Raw genomic sequence first — 18,790 nt, 5'->3', positions numbered from 1 at the left:
TTTTGGATCTCGGACTGTGTCCTTCTGACGACGGATGCCAGTGTTTGGGGTTGGGGTGCAGTGACCATTCCACACTCCTTTCAAGGAAGGTGGACCAAAGAGGAATCTGTGATACCAATCAACATATTGGAACTTCGGGCAGTTTTCAGAGCCCTACTACAAGCCAGGCTGCTGCTTCACCTGCTTCAGCCTGTGCAAGTGCAGTCAGACAACGCCACGACAGTGGCTTACCTAAACCATCAAGGAGGAACTCGAAGTCAGGCGGCAATGACAGAGGTGTCACGCATTCTGACATAGGTGGAAGGCCATCTACCAGCCATATCAGCAGTGTTCATTCCAGGAGTGCTGAATTGGGAAGCGGACCTCCTCAGCTGTCATGATGTTCATCCTGGGGAATGATCTTTTCACCAAGAAGTGTTTCAGCTCCTAGTGGACAAGTGGGGCCTTCCAGACGTGGAAACAAGCTGCCTCAGTACGGGGCCAGGACGAGAGACGCCAGAGCTCTCTTGGTGGACGCTCTGTCAGTCAAGTGGACCTTCCAGTTTGTGTACCTTTTTCCTCCGTTCTCCCTTCTTCCACGTGTACTTTGAAAGCTCAAGCAAGAGGGAGGCATGGTCCTGCTTGTAGCTCCAGCATGGCCCCGACGTTCATGGCACTCAGATCTTCGGAGTCTCTCCATCGATACTCCGTGGCTGTTGCCTCAACGTCTGAACCTGTTGTCTTAGGGTCCTTGCCTCTACCCAGATCTGGGGTGTCTGTCTTTGATTGCGTGGCTCTAGAGACATCCCTATTAAGGTCCATGGGTTTTTTCGGCTCTGTGGTTAACACTATGCTCAGAGCACGTAATCCGGCTTCTGCTAGAATTTACCATAGGGTATGGCATACCTATTTTGAATTGTGTCATCCAAGAAGTTATGACTCCCAGGTGTTTAGGATATCCAGAGTGTTGGCTTTCCTGAAGGCAGGTTTGGACCTTGGTCTCCGCCTTGCTACACTGAAGGTCCATATCGCAGCCCTTTCAGTGTGGTTCCAGCGAAGGATTGCTCCGCTTCCTGACATCCGTACCTTTCTGCAGGAGAACCTTCGTATCCAGCCTCCCTTTGTCCCTCCTGTAGTGCCTTGGGATTTAGCTGTTTTCCTTAGGGCCCTCCCTTTGAACCACTGGGCTCAGTGGACCTCAAATGGCTTACTGCCAAGACTGTTTTTCTTCTGGCCATTGCTTCTGCCAGAAGAGTTTCCGATTTGGGGGCTCTCTCTTGTCGTTCCCCATTTCTAGTTTTTCACAGGGACAGGGCTGTGCTTCGAACTTGCTCTGGGGGCCTGATTCAGCTTTGGAAATAGAGTGAGATTTAGCACTTAACTGATAATCTTGGTGAAACCAGGCTGCACTGCAGGTGGGGCAGATTTAAAATGTGCAGAGAGATTTAGATTTGGGAGGGAGGTGTCCAAACTGACATCTAAATTGTAAAGTAATAATAAAGCTGTGCAGTATTTGTGAGCTACATGCAAAAGCAGCCAGTATTCACCCTAAATGCAATTTTATTAATGTATTGACACCCCTTGCATTGCAATATGGTTTGTCCAGGTACACAGTTAAGTGCTAATTCTCACTATATTCCCAAAGCTGAATCAGGCCCTGGGTTTCTTCCTAAGGTGGTCTCTAGTTTCCACATTAATGAGGAGATTATTGTGCCGGCCTTTAACTCCCTCTTGGCAGGGGAGGCCTCATTGGATGTGGTACGTGCCCTCAAGATTTATGTGGATCGTACCAGTTCTTTCCGGAAGTCAGATTCCTTGTTCGTACTTTATGGTATACACAAGAGAGGATGGCTGGCCAATAAACAAACTTTGGCTACATGGCTTCGTATGACAAATTCTGAGGATTCCATTCATGTGGGCCTTCCAGTCCCGCCCTCTGTTACTGCTCATTCTACTCGGTCTGTGGGCCCTTCGTTAGCAGCTCATCGTGGTGCCCCGGCTGTACAGCTTTGTAAGGCGGCCACATGGTCTTCTATACAGACCTTTTTGAGGTATTATTCTTTTGATACCTTTGCCACTCAGGATGCTTCCTTCGGGCGGCGGATTCTCCTTTATGCACTTGTGCGTCCCCGCCCTTGAAGGTACTGCTTTGGGAATCCCCAAGGTCACCCTGTGGACCTTCTATGGATTCTGAAGTAGAAAAGTAGAGATATGGTAAGAACTTACCCATGTTATCTCTTTTTCTACGAGGTCCATAGGGTCCACAGGGCACCCGCCCAGACGCACCTGTGCTTCAGTTGGGCTTCGCTCTCGTCACCGGTTTTCTGTCTACTTCTGCGTGAGAATGTGATTCTAGTGTGTTCCAGACTTTCTTCTCTCTCTTTTATCCTCCTCCGGCCTTTGGCTTGCTACGTAACTGAGTAGCCTCCATTCCCAGGGGCAGGGTATAGAGGGAGACCCGTTGCATCCTGGGAGAAGAATTTACTGCGTAAGGTGCCTGGATGACACTGCATCACCGATACCCCAAGGTCACCATGTGGACCCTATGAACCTCGTAGAGAAAGAGATAACAAGGATAAGTTCTTACCATATCTCTACTTTTTATTTTCTATGTTTTTGGGTTGGCAGTACTGAGCATCTGAATTAAAACACATGTACTGCGACGCTGTCTACTTCCGCCGGGCCGCAACATCAGTAACTGGGCTGGTGATTTCATCGGGTCTCGGCTGAGCTTGCTAGCAGCAATGCTGGGACCTGGACTGCAACCAGACGCACGGAGATGTCAGGTAAGGCGACTCCTCGCTTATGAGGAATAACGAGCGGTAGTCCTTGCTTTCGGCGTAGGAGACGCACTGGAAGTCGCTGCAATCAGGGCACGGAGCATCCGCGTCCTCACTAGACCACCGGGACCTTATAATCTGACGCTGGGGATCGGCAGCAGACTCTTCTGCTGTCACGAGGTACCCGGTCGGTTGATGCAGCTTTGGGGGGGGTAGGCACTCCCCCGGCAGCTCCTTACCCCGACCCAGATGCAGTACCTTCAAAGGTTTTCACTCATCTGAATCGTTACTCCTACCCGCCTCATGTATATGAGATGCTCATAGCCCCCTATCGGGTGCGCTGCTGTAGCTGTTGATCTCAGGAGGTTTTGGGTCAGTCTCCCTGTATACCTCTCCCATGGGCCAGGTATATAGTGCTCTTTATCCTACCAAGCATTGTGTTTTTGAGTAGTTGATTCATAGCTCAATGCAACTAAATTTGACTGTTTGCTAGCTGCTGTGTTTAATACTGCCTTTTATTTCTGACTGTCAGTTATAACTATCAGTTTTTCTCGTCATCCCTCTGTGCAGGTGTGTGGGGTTTTTCTTTATACTTCACATTTATTTGTTAGTTGTGAAGGTTGTCACATTACATTGCATTGTTACCTTTATAATTGATATGTGAAAAAGTAAAGGGAATCAGGAGGGGGGAGGCCCCTGTGACTGTTTCATGTAAAGCCTGTTTGGAGGGCTTGTCCTTTAAGAACTTTATAAAGGATGGTTTGTTTGCTGTCTGTTATCAAGAACCACCTCACACCAGTTGTCCCTGTACAAGAGCCATCTTGGTAGTCCTTGTCTCAGGTTGCACCTCCTATACATCCTTCCTGAATGGATGCTTATGCCCACTCAAGTCAGAGTATGGATCAGTCAGTGGTTGCAAGCAGACCGGTACTTACTAAGGTGCCTAAGCGTAAGTTATCTTTTTATCAGTCTGTTTATCGGTCTGTTCAGTATATCGATTCAGAAGCATCATCAGACAAATCTGATGATGCGCAGGGTTTCTTCTCCAGGGTCTAGCTTGGGAGAGGAGGACCATCTGTCCACAGTGGATGTTCCTTCTTTGGTAAGGGTGTTTAAATGCATCCTACAATGATTAAACAGAGAGCCTTCTTATTAGGGGCTGGTTCAACACCGGAAGATGGCCAAAACTGAGTTCCCTAATTCTGAGCTTATGGAACACTGATAAACGAATTTATGTGAATAAAAGATTAACATCATTGTATCCTTTCCCAGCTTATGAATGTGCTAAGTGGGAGGTACCTCCTAGTGTGGATGCTCAAGTGACACACTTAGTCAAAGATGCTACGTTGCCTATTCCGTCAGCATCTTCCTTTAAGATTTCGACAGATAGGAACAATGAAACATGTCTCAAGGCAATATTTTCATCATTTGGAGCTGGTACTCGTCCAGCTATGGCTGGAGCCTGGGTAGCCAGAGCTGTTGAAGAATGGACTGGAGGGGGGGCATTGGAAGACTCTCTACCAGAGAGCAGATGATGTATATCTCCGACATACAGGAAGCGGCCTCTTATTTGGGATGAGCTGCAGTAGATGCTGGAATTTTAGCTTCTAAAGCATCAGCAGCTTCAGTAGTGGTGCGCAGGGTCCTTTGGTTAAGATCCTGGAAAGCTGATACAGGATGAAAGAGGGCTCTGGAAACCTTACCTTTCTATGGAAATATACTTTTTGGAGCAGAGTTAGATAAGATAATAGCTACTCTAACATCTACGGATACAATAAGATCTAGGCAGTTTTCTTTTCAGTCCTTTCATCCTCAGGGACGAGCAAAGGAACAGTCTTCCTCCAAACTGTCTAGTTTTCGCAGGACATCCATGCGACAAACTTAGGGGTCTGGGCCAGCCAGACTTCCAGCTTCTAAGCTGGGAGACAAACCCTCGGCTTGACGGGACGAGCCTCCTCCTGGGGAACCCCAGGGTGGGAGGCCGACTTCTTCAGTTTGCGGATTACTGGCATCAAACAACAGATGTCTGGGTCCGAGAAGTGGTCTCTCAGGGGTATGCCCTCACTTTCCGGAGGCATCCTCTCCAGAAGTTTTTTTGCACAGATACTCCATCAGGTGTGGTCAAGGCCCTTCAGGAGGCCATTCACTTCCTGCTGCAGGCAGGGCTAATAATCCCGGATCCTTGCAACAAGGAAGGGGTTATTATACCAATCTATTTTTGGTTCAGAAACCGAATGGCTCTCATCACCCTATTCTAAATCTAAAAACCCTCAACAGGTTTATCCATGTGCCCAAGTTCCATATGGAAACTCTCCAGTCAGTTATTTTGGAAATGGAGCCTGGGGATTTTATGGTTTCCCTGGACATTCAGGATGCGTATCGGCATGTTCCTATTATGCCATCCCACCAACAATTTCTACGGTTTGCTGTCCTACAACATTACAAATTTCAGACACTGCCCTTTGGCCTATCACCTGCCCCCCAGGTATTTACCAAGATAATGGCAGTCATGATGGCCTATCTCAGGCATCAGGGAATCAGAATACTGCCATATCTGGATGACCTTTTGATATGGCACAAACTCCAGTTGCTTTACAACACCATCTTCAACTGACCATAGCCTGCCTACAAAAGCACGGCTGGATCACCAATTGGAAGAAATCCTCTTTCTCCAACACAGCAGATGGTACATCTGGGAGCACTTCAGGATTCTCAGGCACAAAGGGTTTTTATACCAGAGGACAAGATTGTGGCTCTATCATTGTGAGTATGCAAACTGCTAAGCAAGCGAAAGGTTTCCATTCTATCATCGATGCAGGTCCTGGTATCAATGGGATCCACTTTTGACATGGTGGGGTATGCTCAGTTTCATCATGTCACAACCACAAGATCCTCAGGTATGAGTCCAGGTACAGAGACCCATCAGCAACATTTGTGGACGCACTGGCAGTAAGATGGGACTTCAAGCTGGTGTATCTCTTTCCTCCTCACAAGAATCCTCAGGAAATTTAAGCAGGAAGGCGGAACAGTAATACTAGTGGCTCTGGCTTGGCCCAGATGTCATTGCTTCACCGACAGAATCTATTCATAGACAGTCCATATCCTCTTTCTCTATGGCAGGATCTGTTATCGCAGGGTCCCTGCCGGCATCTGGATTTACCTCATCTGGCTTTGACGGCACGGCTCTTGAATCTTCCATCTTAAGAGCCAAAAGTTTCTCCAGCCCTGTGATTTAAACGATGCTTAGAGCACGAAAGCCTGCCTCTGACCGCATCTATTACAGGGTTTGGCATTCTTTCGGTCAGTGGTCAGAAAGTATGACGCTTAGGTGTGTAGGGTTTCCTGGGTACTGGCTTTTTTCTAGGCTGGGTTTGATCTTAGTCTATGCCTTGCAATTTCGTTTTAGAGTGCAGGTTTCTGCATTGTCAGTCTGGTTCCAGACAAAGATTGCTTCTTTACCAGATGTTAGAATTTTTTTCAGGGAGTTCTGCAAGTACAGCCTCCTTTTGTCCCACCGGTAGCACCGTGGGATCTGTCTTTGGTTCTTAAGGGACTACAAGCTCCCCCATTTTGAACTTCTGGACTCTATAGAATTGAAATGGTTGACAGCGAAGACACTTTTTTTTTTCTCCTCGCTTTCTCTTCTACACGCAGAATCTCTGATTTGGCAGCGCTTTTGTCGTTCTGAATTTTTTATTTTTCACCAGGATAGAGCTGTTCGCACCAGGGAGGGTTAGCGTCCTCAGGTAGTGTCCCGTTTTCATGTAACTGAAGAAACTGTAGTTCCAGCTTTTCAGGCTCCAGACCTCTCAGTAGGTGAAGCCTCCCTGGATGTAGTTTGTGCTCTCCGTATCTATGTGGAGCATACATACTCTGTTAGAAAATCAGATTCTCTTTTTGTATTATACAGTTTTCACAAAAGAGGATGGCCAGTTAGCAAGCAGACCTTGTCTCGATGGTTACGCATGACTATCTCTCAGGTGTATACACAGGCTGATCTTCCTGTCCCAAACATGGTGACAGCACATTCTACTAGGTATGTAAAGGGGCCTATCCATTAGCAGATGTTTTTCTGAAAGATGAAAGACAAAAGATATCTATTGAAAATTCCGGTGGCTGTGCTGAAAGATATCTGTCATGTACATGACAGATTTTGGCAAAAGACGAACGATGAACTATATCGCATGACATTCAGGGATGGATTTTTTTCTCTGCAGCACTCTGTAGCTGCTGCTAATATCTTTCGTCATTCGTCGTTTACGGCATATAAACTGCCATATATTTATAATATCTGGCAGCGATATGTGATAATTGACCAACATGTTGGAGAGATGAAAGATTCAATTTATCAGCCGCGGGAGTGCGCATCTGTCATCGTTCAGGGCCTATCCATAGCAGATAAATTGAACAACTGAACGATATATATTGGTCAGTCGTTCAATTTATCTGCTAATGGATAGGCGCCTCAAGGTCATCTTGGGCGTTTAGTTGTAGTTCCTCTGCTGAGCAATTGTGCAAGGCAGCCACGTGGTCTTCTGTTCACATTTTTCTCAGGTTCCACGCATTTGATACTTTTGCCTCTCAGCATGCTTCCTTTTGGCGACGAGTTCTCCTTTCTGCTCAGGAGCATCCCCACCCTTAGGGGAACTGCTTTAGGACATCCCCATGGTATCCCTGTGGAACCCTATGGACCCTGAAGAAAATAAGAGTTATGGTAGACTTACCATTAATAACTCTTTTTATTCGAGGTCCATAGGGTCCACAGGGCACCCACCCTGACACACCTGGCTGCATTGGGTATTTTTCTATCGGTCACAGATTCCCTCATCTTGTGTGAGAGTGCATCTGGTGTACGATTGTTCTTATTTCTCCTCTTTCCTTCTCCTGCCTTGAGTCTTGTTTACAAAACTGAAGGCCTGTGGCTGGGGGCGGGGTATCCGAGGCATCCTGGGAGCTGAAATCTTTAAGTGTTTGGGCCTGGATCTCTTCAACCACATTACCACCGTGGTCTCCCTGTGTACCCTATGGACCTCGAAGTAAAAGGAAATGATCTACTTTATACATGTTTGTTTCCTGTCTCAGACTTTTTTTTACTTTATTTTGGATTCATCTATTTTTCCTTTTTTTTAAGGTGCGAGATGATGTTTACCACAAAATATTGACCAATAATTTACCAAATCTACTGGAGTATGGAAATATTACAGCTCTTACTCAGCTCTGGTGCTCTGGGCAGATAACCAACTTTGAATACCTTACTCATTTAAATAAGCATGCTGGCCGATCATTCAATGATCTAATGCAATATCCAGTTTTTCCATTCATACTGAATGATTACACCAGCGAAACACTTGACCTGAGCAGCACCTCAGTGTACAGGTACTGTATTTTACTGTTTCTACTGTATCTCAGTTTGCTTTAAGCAGTTTACTGTTTGCTGTGCATCCATAAATTATGTAAAATTTGCAGTAGGGTCACTAGGGTTGGTGTCACCCAGTGCGCCACTGCAGACTCTACGCACATTAAGGGTTGTGGCAGGGCCTTAACTAGGTATGTGTGAGCGGTGCTGCCACACAGAGCTCTGTGGGTGGCACTGTCTCTGTCCCACGGCACTTGCATGTGGCTTGAATGGCACCCTGCAGCCACTATCGCTACTGCAGAGCCGCCATGAGTGTCCTTAGGATGCTCTGGGCAATGCTCTACTTACTGGAGCCAGTGGCCGAGCTTATAGCCCCGTCCCCTCTGTGTGACATCGAAGCCCAGTTACGTTGTTATGCTGCTGGGTTGTGGCCCGGTGTTTGCGGTGCCACGTCCCCTTCGTGTTTGACATTTTGGAGGGGAAGTGACGGTATGTCAAAGGGTTCAGCACGGTGTCCCTACATTTTATCCTTAAAATAAGGATTTTCACTTCCATCTCTCACCCTCAGGGATGTGCAAATGCAAGTTTTCTCTGGTTAAGTGCATTGCAAAATGCAGAGAAAACAGCAACTCGCACCTAATTGAATGACCCCTTAGAGTTTAACTAGCACACGCCCTCTTTTGTAACTGTTTATCTGTCTTCAAATTTTGAATTATTTTTCTCATGCAATATAACGTGCATACACCTTCCATCTAGCTTTACTTTAAACATATTGTTTGTGTCTTACAGTTTATTTGATGCATTTTCAGAAGTTAACCTTCAGTAGCAACTCATTGTATAAATTTTATGATTAGCCATACACACTGTATGGAATAGTAAGAGCAAATAAATATATGTGTGTGTGTGTGTATATGTATATATATATATATATATATATATATATATATATATATGCGTGTGTGTATGTGTGTGTGTATATATATATATATATATATATATATTTTATCTCCACTGAAATGGACATCCCTGGATTTTTTCTGCTATAAAATTTCATGTAGTCTCAAATAAGAAATAATGACTATATGATTAGGTTGATAAGAAGAGACATCAGTTGTACTGTGGTACAGTATATATTATTTGGGTACATGAACTGGTAGGTGTAAAAAATATTAATCAAAATAAACATACATGACATTACACTTGATTGAGACCTATAGGGAAATGTATCAAACCTTCTAAAGAGTACAATGGTTAAGTTCTTCACTTGTCCACTCTTTAGAAGGTTTGATACATTTCCCTATATGTCTCCACAAGTACAATATGTGTTGTTTTGAATGATGTTTTCTACACCTACCAGTTTATGTACCTTTACTACCTAATCCATACTATACCACAGAACAACTAATGTATCTTCTGATCAACCTTATCATATACTCATCACTTTAGGTTTATATTTTTTAAGTTATTTCAGGCCATAGGAGATTTAAAGTACAAACAAATATAAGGGATTTATGTATCAAGCAGTGAAAAGTGTGGAGAAGTTGTCCATAGCAACCAATCAGATCTGAAGTAGAATTTATCAATTACAGTGACAGTCTATAAAATAATAAGTAGGAGCTGATTGATTGCTATGGGGAACTTCTCCACTGGTCCGCTTTTCCACACTTTTCACTGCTTGATACATAAACCCCTATATGTGATAGCAGAAGTCCCTCTAGGACAGACATGTCAAACTCAAAATACCAACCGGGCAGAATATTCAAGGTCTACGAGTGTTTGGGCCGCATCAAAAAAAAAGTCTTATATGCAATTTTGAAATATTTTTTATGAAAAACCAATGCAGTGCCCCTTATGCAGTTCCACCCTATATTAGAGCCCCTTTTGCAATGCCCCCTGAATTTGTGCCCATTATGCAGTGCCCCAGTAATGTCCCTAGTAGTACCCCTTACGCAGAGCCCCCAGTAATGTCCCTAGTAGTGCCCTTAGAAGTGCACCTTATGCAGTGACCCAGTAATGCAGTTTATATTGTGCCCCCAGTAATGTCCCTAGTAGTGCCCCAGTATTGCCCCTAGAAGTGCTCCTTATGCAGTGCCCCAGTAATGCCCCTTATGCAGAGCCCCCAGTAATGTCCTTAGTAGTGCCCCTTATGCAGAGCCCCCAGTAATGCCCCTTATGCAGAGCCCCCAGTAATGCCCCTTATGCAGAGCCCCCAGTAATGCCCCTTATGCAGAGCCCCCAGTAATGCCCCTTATGCAGAGCCCCCAGTAATGCCTCTTTATACAGAGCCCCCAGTAATGTCCTTAGTAGTGCCCCTTATGCAGAGCCCCCAGTAATACCCCTTATGTTATGCCCCCAGTAATACCCCTTATGCAGCGCCCCCAGTAATGCCCCTTATGCAGAGCCCCCAGTAATACCCCTTATGTTATGCCCCCAGTAATACCCCTTATGTTATGCCCCCAGTAATGCCCCTTATGCAGCGCCCCCAGTAATGCCCCTTATGCAGCGCCCCCAGTAATACCCCTTATGCAGCGCCCCCAGTAATGCCCCTTATGCAGAGCCCCCAGTAATGCCCCCTTCCAGTATAGAACAGGCCCCACTCACCTGTCTGATTCAGTGTAGGGCATACAAATGAAGCTGGAGCAGCCGGTCTGTCTTGTTTTGTATTTAAGCATAGAAAGTTGTTCCTATGGAGTCTATACAAATGTTACATTTATTATACTTTTGACAGGTGGTAACATTGATTGAATTATGATAACTGTATTATTGAAAATATATATCTACTATTTACTCTGCACTAGTTTAAAATATTCTTTTTTTCATCTTATAGGAATCTTTCCAAGCCTATTGCTGTACAATCAAAAGTAAAGGAAGACCGGTACATAGATAACTATAAGGTATCTATGACTAATTATTTAAGGCACATCTTACATCTTATCCCAATTAAAAGTAATGAATTAGTAAATTTTGCATAGTACAATTTAATTAATATTTGGAGACAATGACATGCACAGCTTCCTGTTATGTGCTTGTGCCAAAAACGATACTTTGTTGTAGCAGCAGTCTTGGAGTAACCATTCTGCTATATTATTTGATAGTCCACTACGATGTATATGCCTGCCTTCTGTACTGTTACCCAAAGCTACTTTGAAGGACTATCAGACAATATGTGGCATTTTGGCCATGTTACTTTAACATTACTAATGATTTCTAAGGATACATTAAAACACAAATTTCACGAGTCTATACCTATTACAGCAGTGTTCGCATATACGCGCTATAGCGCGTATTTTACTCTGTATTGGAGACTCTCTGACCGGCAGCCAATCAGCAGCAGCTGCCGGTCTGGAAACTCAAATTGGCTTGCGGCTGGCGTCTGATTTAAATGACGGCAGCGCTGTTTTGAAGAGGAACAGTGCTATCCCTGGACTTCCAAGTACAGGAGGGGCGCTGCTTATCATTAGCAGCGGTAAGAGCTATTTCCAAAGGCTTCAGACGCCACATACTATCAGCAGCGGGAGATCCCCGTGTCTAACCGAGCGATGGGGGGTACACAGGGGTAATCGTGTCTGACCAAGGTATGGGGAGAGGTACACAGGGGTAACCTTGTCTGACCGGGGTATGCAGGGGTAACCTTGTCTGACTGAGGTATGGGGGGATACACAGGGTTAACAGTGTCTGACGGGTCATAGGGGTAAACAAGCGTAAATACTGTGTCTGACGGGGCATTGAAGCATACATGGATTTAACGCTGTATCTGATGGTGCATGTAGGGAAACAAAGAGTTAAAGCTGTGTTATGGGACATGGAGAGATACGATTGGTTAATGCTGTGTCTGACAGTGCATGGAGTGTTACAGAAGGTTAATCCTTGTCTAAGTGCATTCAGGGATACAACGGTTTAATACTGTTTTTGATGGGGCATGGAGGGATGCAAATGGTTAATGCTGTGTCTGACGATGGACATAAGGAGGAATACAAGAAGTTAAAGCTGTCTGGTAAAGCATTAACAGGAATCATTCTGTGTGGGGTTAATGCTGTATCTGATGGAGCATAGGGGGATGCATAGGGTTAATGGTGTCACATCTGACATACCATGTGGTTAATGCTGGTACCTACATATTGAGGTGGTAGAAATTATTAATATAGAGAGATAAAAATCTTTTTACATGTATGCAAGTGATTGTTTTTATAGTTGAGTAAGGGTTAATGCGTGACTGCGCAAAGTATATAAATGTATACCACTGTGCCCGACAGCTGGAGTGTAAAGGTTTATGAAAGCTAAAGCTGTGACAGTGTCTATAGAATAGAAAGATTTAATAATGTGTTGTCCAATGCATGGGAGATGTGTAGTGTTAATGTCTAAGATGATTAAGGTATTCAGAAGGTTAATCTTTTGTCCAGCCTCTGGTTGGGGGATGCAGAGGGTTAATTATCTGCCCAATAGTTGGTTAAGGGTTGCAGAGGGTTAATTGTCTGCCCAGCAGTTGGTTAGGAGATGCAGAGGGTTAATCTTCTGCCCAGCAGCTAGTTAGGGGGTACAGATTTGAAGGGGTACAATGCTATCCTTGGTCTTCCATGTACAGGAGGGGCGCCGCTTACCATTAGCAGCGGCAGGAGCTATTTCCCCCGACTCCAGGCACTGCTTACCAGCAGCAGCAACAGGGGGTTCCCCCGGCTTCAGGCGCCGCTTACCATCAGCAGCGGCAAGAGGGGGTTCCCCGACTCCAGACGCCATCACAGAATAGATACTGGTAATGCATGGCACTATTACACTGACTATCCAGTGACTGCTTTCTAAAGGTGCCCATCCACTAGCCGATTACACTGTATGATTGCTCGATTACGACATCGTAATCGTGCAATCGCTCAGTAATCGGCCGCAAATCGTAAACAAATCGTGCACCCAAATGTCGGAAACGACTAGTGATGCACGCTCCCGTTGGTCGTTTCCAACATCAATCATCGGCCGAACATGCAGGCCGATCTGCCGATAACGACAGATTGGCCATGTTCGGGGATGATTGATGTGCCTACACTATCAATCGTTCAGTGTAGGCACTGCACCCCCTAGGGGAATGACAGTACCATTGCGATGACGTAATCGTACCGCCTTTCCCTGATCTACTAGTAGATGGGCACCTTAAGACCAGCTAGCTGCTTGCCACCTAACACATTGCTTAAGTTCATTTATATTTAAAAAATGCTGTTAACTTATATTCATACAGCAATGACATAATTATCTAAGAGGGAAAAACAGAACCAAATTTATAACACTGACAAGGAGACAGAGTGGCAGGTATAATGTATGTGAACACAATTACAATATATACATTTTACTCTCTTTCTCTAGGTAAAGACAATTATTTGTTTTAATTGTTTTATTTTGATAACTATAAAAATTGATTTATCCTGTTGCAGAAGTTCTCAATTATCTTGTATGAATTCCTTCAAAAAATAACATAGCAGTCCATGACATGACCACATTTTACACATTGCTTCTCATGAATGACTTTTTTTAAAATCTTGGTCTAAACTAGCCTACTTTATATTGGCTTTCTTTCTGTAGTACATTAGCATAAATATCTTTAATAAAATATGTAACAAAATACACTTTCCTCCTCCTCCTCCATGGAAGCATACACAATGTTGTTAATGCACCCCTCCTTCATAGTCCCTACAGAAAAGAAGACAGGGCTGTGCTACCCTCCATTCTGGGTTTTTTTCCCCCCTCTGCCATTTTAGCTATGGAGTCAGGATCTCTGTTGTATTACAAATGGATACAGGGTGCTCAGTGTACACGGATCCCGTGCTGCTCACCCTGCACCCAGTTTCCAATGCTGCAAAATAAAGTGTCAGTCATACTCTGACTGAGGCCACACAGATGCCTTTCAGAGAAACTACTAATCCTGTTGAATGTACATACCGACATCTGTACGGCTCTTGGCTTCATCTTGTGCTGCAACTGCAATTCTCTTTCTGCAACTCTGGGTGAGACTGCTGCAGCTGCTGACACTAAACACTCGCAGTGAGTATCTCACACACAGGACAGCACAAGAAGCTATCATATGTCAAATCTAGGCTGTCAACAATTGACAGTTCAGAGCCAACATATGAATATAGATTCTTGCGCTTTTGGAGTGGACCCAAAAGCTGGAAGGGGCAGAGCCAAAACCACGTCCAACAATCTCTTAAAACACCCCTGGTAAGGATAGGCAGGGGCCGCTACTAGCAAGAGCAGATAATATAGATGCTCTGGTTTTAAGTCTCTGCATAAGTACACTTATGAAGTACAATCTGGGGGGGTATAAGGTGGGACTGGCCTTGTTAGAAGTGATACCTTCTTTCAGGAACTAGCATCCGCCATTCTTACTGCTGAAAAAATAAATAAATTGAGGGATTGTGCCTGATGATGTCTCAAAGATGCAGGGAACATTAGAAGCATTCATTTAACTATGGAAATTGATTTCAGAGGCTAGTTGTCACAACTCACGGATAATTGATGCTAGCTCGTACTTCAGGATTAGCATGACCCAGTCTAACGTGCTGGCGGTATTCACCAGGGACCCCCGCAAGGACCTGTGAATGCAGGTAATGGCCATGTCCCCTTGTACAGGTGCTGGTGTTCTCTAGATAGAGTGGAGTACCACATAGGCAAGCCGGGTCAGAACCAAACCGACAAGACGGTACCAGTGAGCAGATGTAAACAGGTCACGGAGGAAAGCCAAGGTTGATTCCTGGAATACGAAGTGCAGTACCAGGAATGATACTGAGTCAGGTCACAAAGAAGCCAAGGTCAGAAACGAGCAGACTGGGACACGGGTATGGTTTGGGAGCATATACTCTGGCACCTCCTTATATAGGAGGAGACTTGAATTTGGTGCCCATGTGACGTTACCTATGGTGCGCCTGGCCCCTTAAAACTATATCTGAGCGGTCCCATGGGAGCTGCAGCTGCTAACAGGAAGTAGGGGAACAAGCTGCCGGGATCACACCACAGTGTGACGCGGGTGGCTGCAGAGAAGGAGAGCCGCTCGTAGCAGCGGGTGTATGCATGTGAAACGATACGTTAGTGTCACAGCCAGTGACACTATAACGTAGCATTTCGCATGCAGATACACCTGCAGTCACGCACAGAACATAGGCATGCCACTTATTTTAATCAGCAGAAGCTACTTGTGTGTTCAATTCGCTGAGCGACTAAGACTCATTTGAAGGTAAAAAGTCTCACTAAAAGACTCGTAACTATCGAGTCACATGGCGCTCACACGTTATGTGTAACTCAACCTGTAGCATATATATAAAACGCGATATGGCAGTCAGCTAATATCGACGTTTCAATGCGACAGCATTTTCACCAGGACGCATTGAAACGTCGATATTAGCTGACTGCTGTGCCGTGTTTTATTCTAAATCCCTGAGTGCTGCCGTTATCTGGTATCCTGTACAATTTTCACCTCTCGACACTATCCGGAGGGCAATGGAGTGAGGAACTTTCTTACAGTGAGTGCCGGATTTGCAAAATATTATATATAATATATATGCCCTTCTGCTCCACGGGAGGTTTCTGTCCTCCGAGAGCTCACCTCGTAACTTTACTTCACTATACCATAGTAACATCTGACAAATAGGTCTAAAAACACTGAAGCAGCAAACCAATACTTGAGTCATTCTCAAAACTTTTGGCCATGGTTGTACTTTCTTTGGCCTACACTCTCTCATATCTACAGATGTCTTTATACATTCTTGTTGCAGTCACGCCAAACAGCCCCTCTTAGTGTACCAGGTCTTGTATGACTCTGCTGGTGTAGGGTGTCCTTTTGGCCTGAAAATGTGTCTGTCACATTGTGATGCGACTAGGATACACCAGGAGATTGTGCTGATTAATATGATACGCAATACTTTGTGTGCGCAGGGGCATTTTTAGAGAGGAGGGGGCCCATGTGAATCCATCGTCACGGGCCTCCTCCTTTCACCCCAGCAGCCGACTGACGTGGCTGGCCGGCCACCGCAGAATCAGTAGACTCTAGGCACTAGAGTGTGCCCAGAGTCTACTGCGCATGCACAGATCGCAGGGGGAATGACGCAGCCACCATTTTCCTGTTGATTTCCTCACAGCGCATGCGCAAAATGCCAAAAAAATGGCCCTGGCGCCCATTTTCCGGCGTTTTGAGCAGCGCTGAGAGACCCGACTTGGGACCTCGGAGAGGTAAGTTATAGATAATAGGGTGCAGAGTGTGCGGTGTGGGCCCCCCTGGACCAGGGGGGCCCGCGTGTACCGCACACCCTGCACTCCTGTGTGTGCGACTGAATGCGGGATTGATTAGCTACTTTAGTAGAGATCTTTATACTTCTATTCCACTATAATATAGAAACATGTACAGTAATTTTCCTTTCTGATGGGAGCTCTTCTCTAACTATTCATTACATTCCTTGAGTTCCAATCACTGTTAAAGCCTCCTACTGCCGTATTATTATTCCCAAGGTAACTTTTCAGCAATAGCTACATTTCTTAATAGTGAACCTTCAGTCTGTTGATTTAAGTTCTCTTTCTAAATTGACTATACATTTGCAGTGTAATGTTACTCCTTATGCAAAAAGACATTTTAGATGAGACAATAACTGTAGTATCAGTTCTCTCTGCTAGTAATGGTCTTTTATATCAAGAAATTGTCTGCTTTGTGTATTTCTTGCATGAGAAGGGGTTAATTGCAGGACTCACAGTGCTCCCTTTTTTATTGTTTCTTGATCTGCTAAAGCATTTACTTGACAACTCCAGATTTTATCCGCCTCCAGCATTCTAAAAGACTCCTTCCAATCTGGAGGAGAGTCCAAGATATCTGCCTTCCCTCTGCATTCACTGGTGGCTGTTTGGGGACACACCTTTGGTGCTTTCTCCTTCTACGTCAATACGGCAGTTTCTTTATACTGTGCCCTACTGTGACACCATCAGACCCCTCCGCTTGGCACCAGGACACACTCACAAGCCGAAGGAGCTGATGATTGGGCTTCCTCGTACTCTTCCTCTGATCCAGCCCTCAAGGCAATTTGGCACCCAACGATGACACAGTATGGAGCTCCTCTCTGCTCAAAGGTACCTCACAACTGTCAAATGCCTGGCTTTCTGCTCAGTATTTTATAGAAGGCACCATGAACCTTCTCTCTGCAGCTCAGTGTGCATGGCAGTTATTTCTCACTGAACACAGGGAGTTTCTAGAAAAGTCTCTGGCACTTTCTCGCTGCTCATGCCACTATAGTTACATACATTTTCTATGTACAATGGCACCATACTACATTTACAGTGTCCTCAAAATTCTACACGCAATACCCCATAATGATTTTTGCAAATTTAATTAAAAAAATAAAAACCTAAGAAATCACATGTACGTAAGTATTCACAACCTTTGCTCAGTACTTTGTTGATGCACCTTTGGCAGCAATTACAGCCTCAAGTCTTTTTGAATATGATGCCACAAGCTTGGCACACCTATCTATGGGCAGTTTCGCACATTCCTTTTTGCAGCACCTCTCAAGCTCCATCAGGTTGGATGGGAAGCGTCGGTGCACAGCTATTTTCAGATCTCTCCACAGATGTTCAATTGGATTCAAGTCTGGACTCTGGCTGGGCCACTCAAGGACATTCACAGAGTTGTCCTGAAGCCACTCCTTTGATATCTTGGCTGTATGCTTAGGGTCGTTGTCCTGCTGAAAGATGAACAGTCGCCCCAGTTTGAGGTCAAGAACACTCTGGAGCAGGTTTTATCCAGGATGTCTCTGTACATTGCTGCATTCATCTTTCCCTCTATCCTGACTAGTCTCCCAGTTCCTGCCACGGAAGAACATCCCCACAGCATGATGCTGCCACCACCATGCTTTACAGTAGGGATGGTATTGGCCTGGTGATGAGCGGTGCCCTTCCTCCAAACAGAATGCCTGGCATTCATGCCAAAGAGTTCAATCTTTGTCTCTCATGGTCTGAAAGTCCTTCAAGCGCATTTTGGCAAACTCCAGATGGGCTGCCATGTGCTTTTTACTAAGCAGTGGCTTCTGACTGGCCACTCTACAATACAGGCCTGATTGGTGGATTGCTGCAGAGATGGTTGTCCTTCTGGAAGGTTCTCCTCTCTCCACAGAGGAATGCTGTAGCTCTGACAGAGTGACCATCGGGTTCGTGGTCACCTCCCTGACTAGGGCTCTTTTCCCCCAATCGCTCAGTTTAGACGGCTGGACAACTCTAGGAAGAGTCCTTGTGGTTCCGAACTTCTTCCATTTACGGATGATGGAGGCCACTGTGCTCATTGGGACCTTCAAAGCAGCAGATATTTTTCTGTACCCTTCCCCAGATTTGTGCCTGTATCGGAGGTCTACAGACAATTCCTTGAACTTCATGCTTGGTTTGTGCTCTGACATGCACTGTCAAGTGTGGGACCTTATATAGACAGGTGTATGCCTTTCAAAATAATTTCCAATCAACTGAATTTACCACAGGTGGACTCCAATTAAGCTGTAGGAACATATCAAGGATGATCAGTGGAAACAGAATGCACCTGAGCTCAAAATTGAGCTCCATGGCAAAGGCCGTGTATACTTATGTACATGGTTTTTTTTTTTTATTAAATTTGCAAAAATTTCCAAAAAATTTTTCACATTGTCATTATGGGGTATTGTGTGCAGAATTT

At 45.0% G+C, this 18,790-nt stretch overlaps 1 protein-coding gene across 1 annotated transcript in view; it reads left to right on the top strand.

The window, feature by feature from the left end:
* The window catches only part of LYST (lysosomal trafficking regulator), a 507,705-nt gene that overhangs the window by 364,436 nt on the left and 124,479 nt on the right, over window positions 1–18,790 (top strand). The window contains exons 39-40 of the mRNA XM_088481579.1: window positions 7,891–8,135; window positions 10,943–11,009. Of these exons, the coding sequence (XP_088337705.1) occupies window positions 7,891–8,135; window positions 10,943–11,009 (312 nt within the window). The remainder of the gene's footprint in view (window positions 1–7,890; window positions 8,136–10,942; window positions 11,010–18,790) is intronic.

Source organism: Taudactylus pleione, unplaced genomic scaffold (assembly GCF_031769625.1).
Source record: "Taudactylus pleione unplaced genomic scaffold, aTauple2 ptg000275l, whole genome shotgun sequence".
NCBI classification, from domain to species: Eukaryota; Metazoa; Chordata; class Amphibia; order Anura; family Myobatrachidae; genus Taudactylus; species Taudactylus pleione.
The sequence above is the reverse complement of the archived record's forward strand: the minus strand, read 5'-3'. Positions and strand labels throughout refer to the sequence as shown.